The sequence below is a fragment of the Pundamilia nyererei genome, unplaced genomic scaffold (assembly GCF_000239375.1).
Source record: "Pundamilia nyererei isolate P.nyererei 1_Seehausen unplaced genomic scaffold, PunNye1.0 scaffold00022, whole genome shotgun sequence".
NCBI lineage: Eukaryota > Metazoa > Chordata > Actinopteri > Cichliformes > Cichlidae > Pundamilia > Pundamilia nyererei.
The window spans coordinates 1208512-1209726 of NW_005187423.1; the positions used below are offsets into that span (position 1 = coordinate 1208512).

Consider the following 1215-nt stretch of genomic DNA (forward strand, 5'->3'; position numbering starts at 1 on the left):
AGGATATTCAGCTATAACTGGACAGCATTTGTATTCTAGTTTCAGGAGCTGTAAGGCTAAAATGTGTATAAGCTCTGAATTCTCACCGATAGTCTTCCTCTCGCTGCTGAATCTCTTGCTGCCGACTGTACCTGCCAAGATGATGGTTGTCTTCAAAGACTCTCAGAGCTATAAAAAAAAAAAGAAAAGAAAGAAAGAAAGAAAAAGGGTTTCTTGTGAATGTGGTATATTGGAAAACTGCTTTAGTCTCATTACAAGATTTTTGTTGTCCTCACTGGTTTGTAACTACAGAACAAGATTTAAGATGAGCACAGTTTCCCAAACCTTTTCCATCCCTGAAGCGGTGCACCTTGCTATCAGCAATCCAGCGGTAGATGGGAAAGCTGTAGATGTCTCCTTCGGGGGATTTCACTTCCACCTTGGCACAAAACCAAGCGTCCTCCGGGAACAGTGGGAGAGACTGTTTGTCTAACTCTATCAGCACAAGATTTCCAAGCGAAGTGGGGCAGGACACCTTAAACTTTGATACCTAAAGAATGACATAGCAGTTTGTGCTGAGCTGTAACACTCGAGCATACAATTCCTCTTATAATTTACTGTGGTCCATGAAGTGAACTGTTTGCTTTGACCATCTTCATGGTGATAGATTCCCCTTATTTCCACAAAAATGATTACATTTGTGTATCATCTCATACAGGAAACCTGAGATACATTTAATCATGAAGATGCATATTTCAGACTTACGGCTCCTATAACGAAGGATGTAGCCCCTTTCAAGCCCATGAGCCACGTACGATCACTCTCCCCATCTGTGCCCACCAGCTTAATGAAGACATTGTTAAGAGTAGTGGAATTAAGGCGATCACCAGTGAATACGGTCACTTTATACTGCACCATTTTTCCTCTTGAATGTGGTCAGATCCTTGGAATAACTACTCTGTCAGAAGTTGCCCCCACAATCGTCTCTTTTTATTGATACATTTTAGTGGGAGTATCCAGGCAATTGCATCAGGTAGGTGTTGTGTTGAAATGTTGGACATGTGTGATCAACTGCTGTAACCTAAGAAACCACAGGAATTTGAGCTGATGATGAAATAACGAGGCTTTATTTTATTCAAGAGAAATCGCAGCCACTGTGAAATGTAGAAGTATGCAACTATTTGCTAAATACACACAGCAAAAAAGTTTTGTAGAATTTTAACAAACCTTAAAGTC

At 40.6% G+C, this 1215-nt stretch overlaps 1 protein-coding gene across 1 annotated transcript in view; it reads right to left on the reverse strand.

Annotated features, from left to right (window-relative positions):
- The window catches only part of LOC102192771 (arachidonate 15-lipoxygenase B-like), a 6752-nt gene extending 5824 nt beyond the window's left edge, over nt 1-928 (reverse strand). The window contains exons 1-3 of the mRNA XM_005727034.1: nt 745-928; nt 325-529; nt 87-168 (exon numbers count right to left, since the gene is read on the reverse strand). Coding sequence (XP_005727091.1) covers nt 87-168; nt 325-529; nt 745-897 — 440 coding nt within the window. The 5' untranslated portion in view covers nt 898-928. The remainder of the gene's footprint in view (nt 1-86; nt 169-324; nt 530-744) is intronic.
- Between the last annotated feature and the right edge of the window lie 287 nt (nt 929-1215).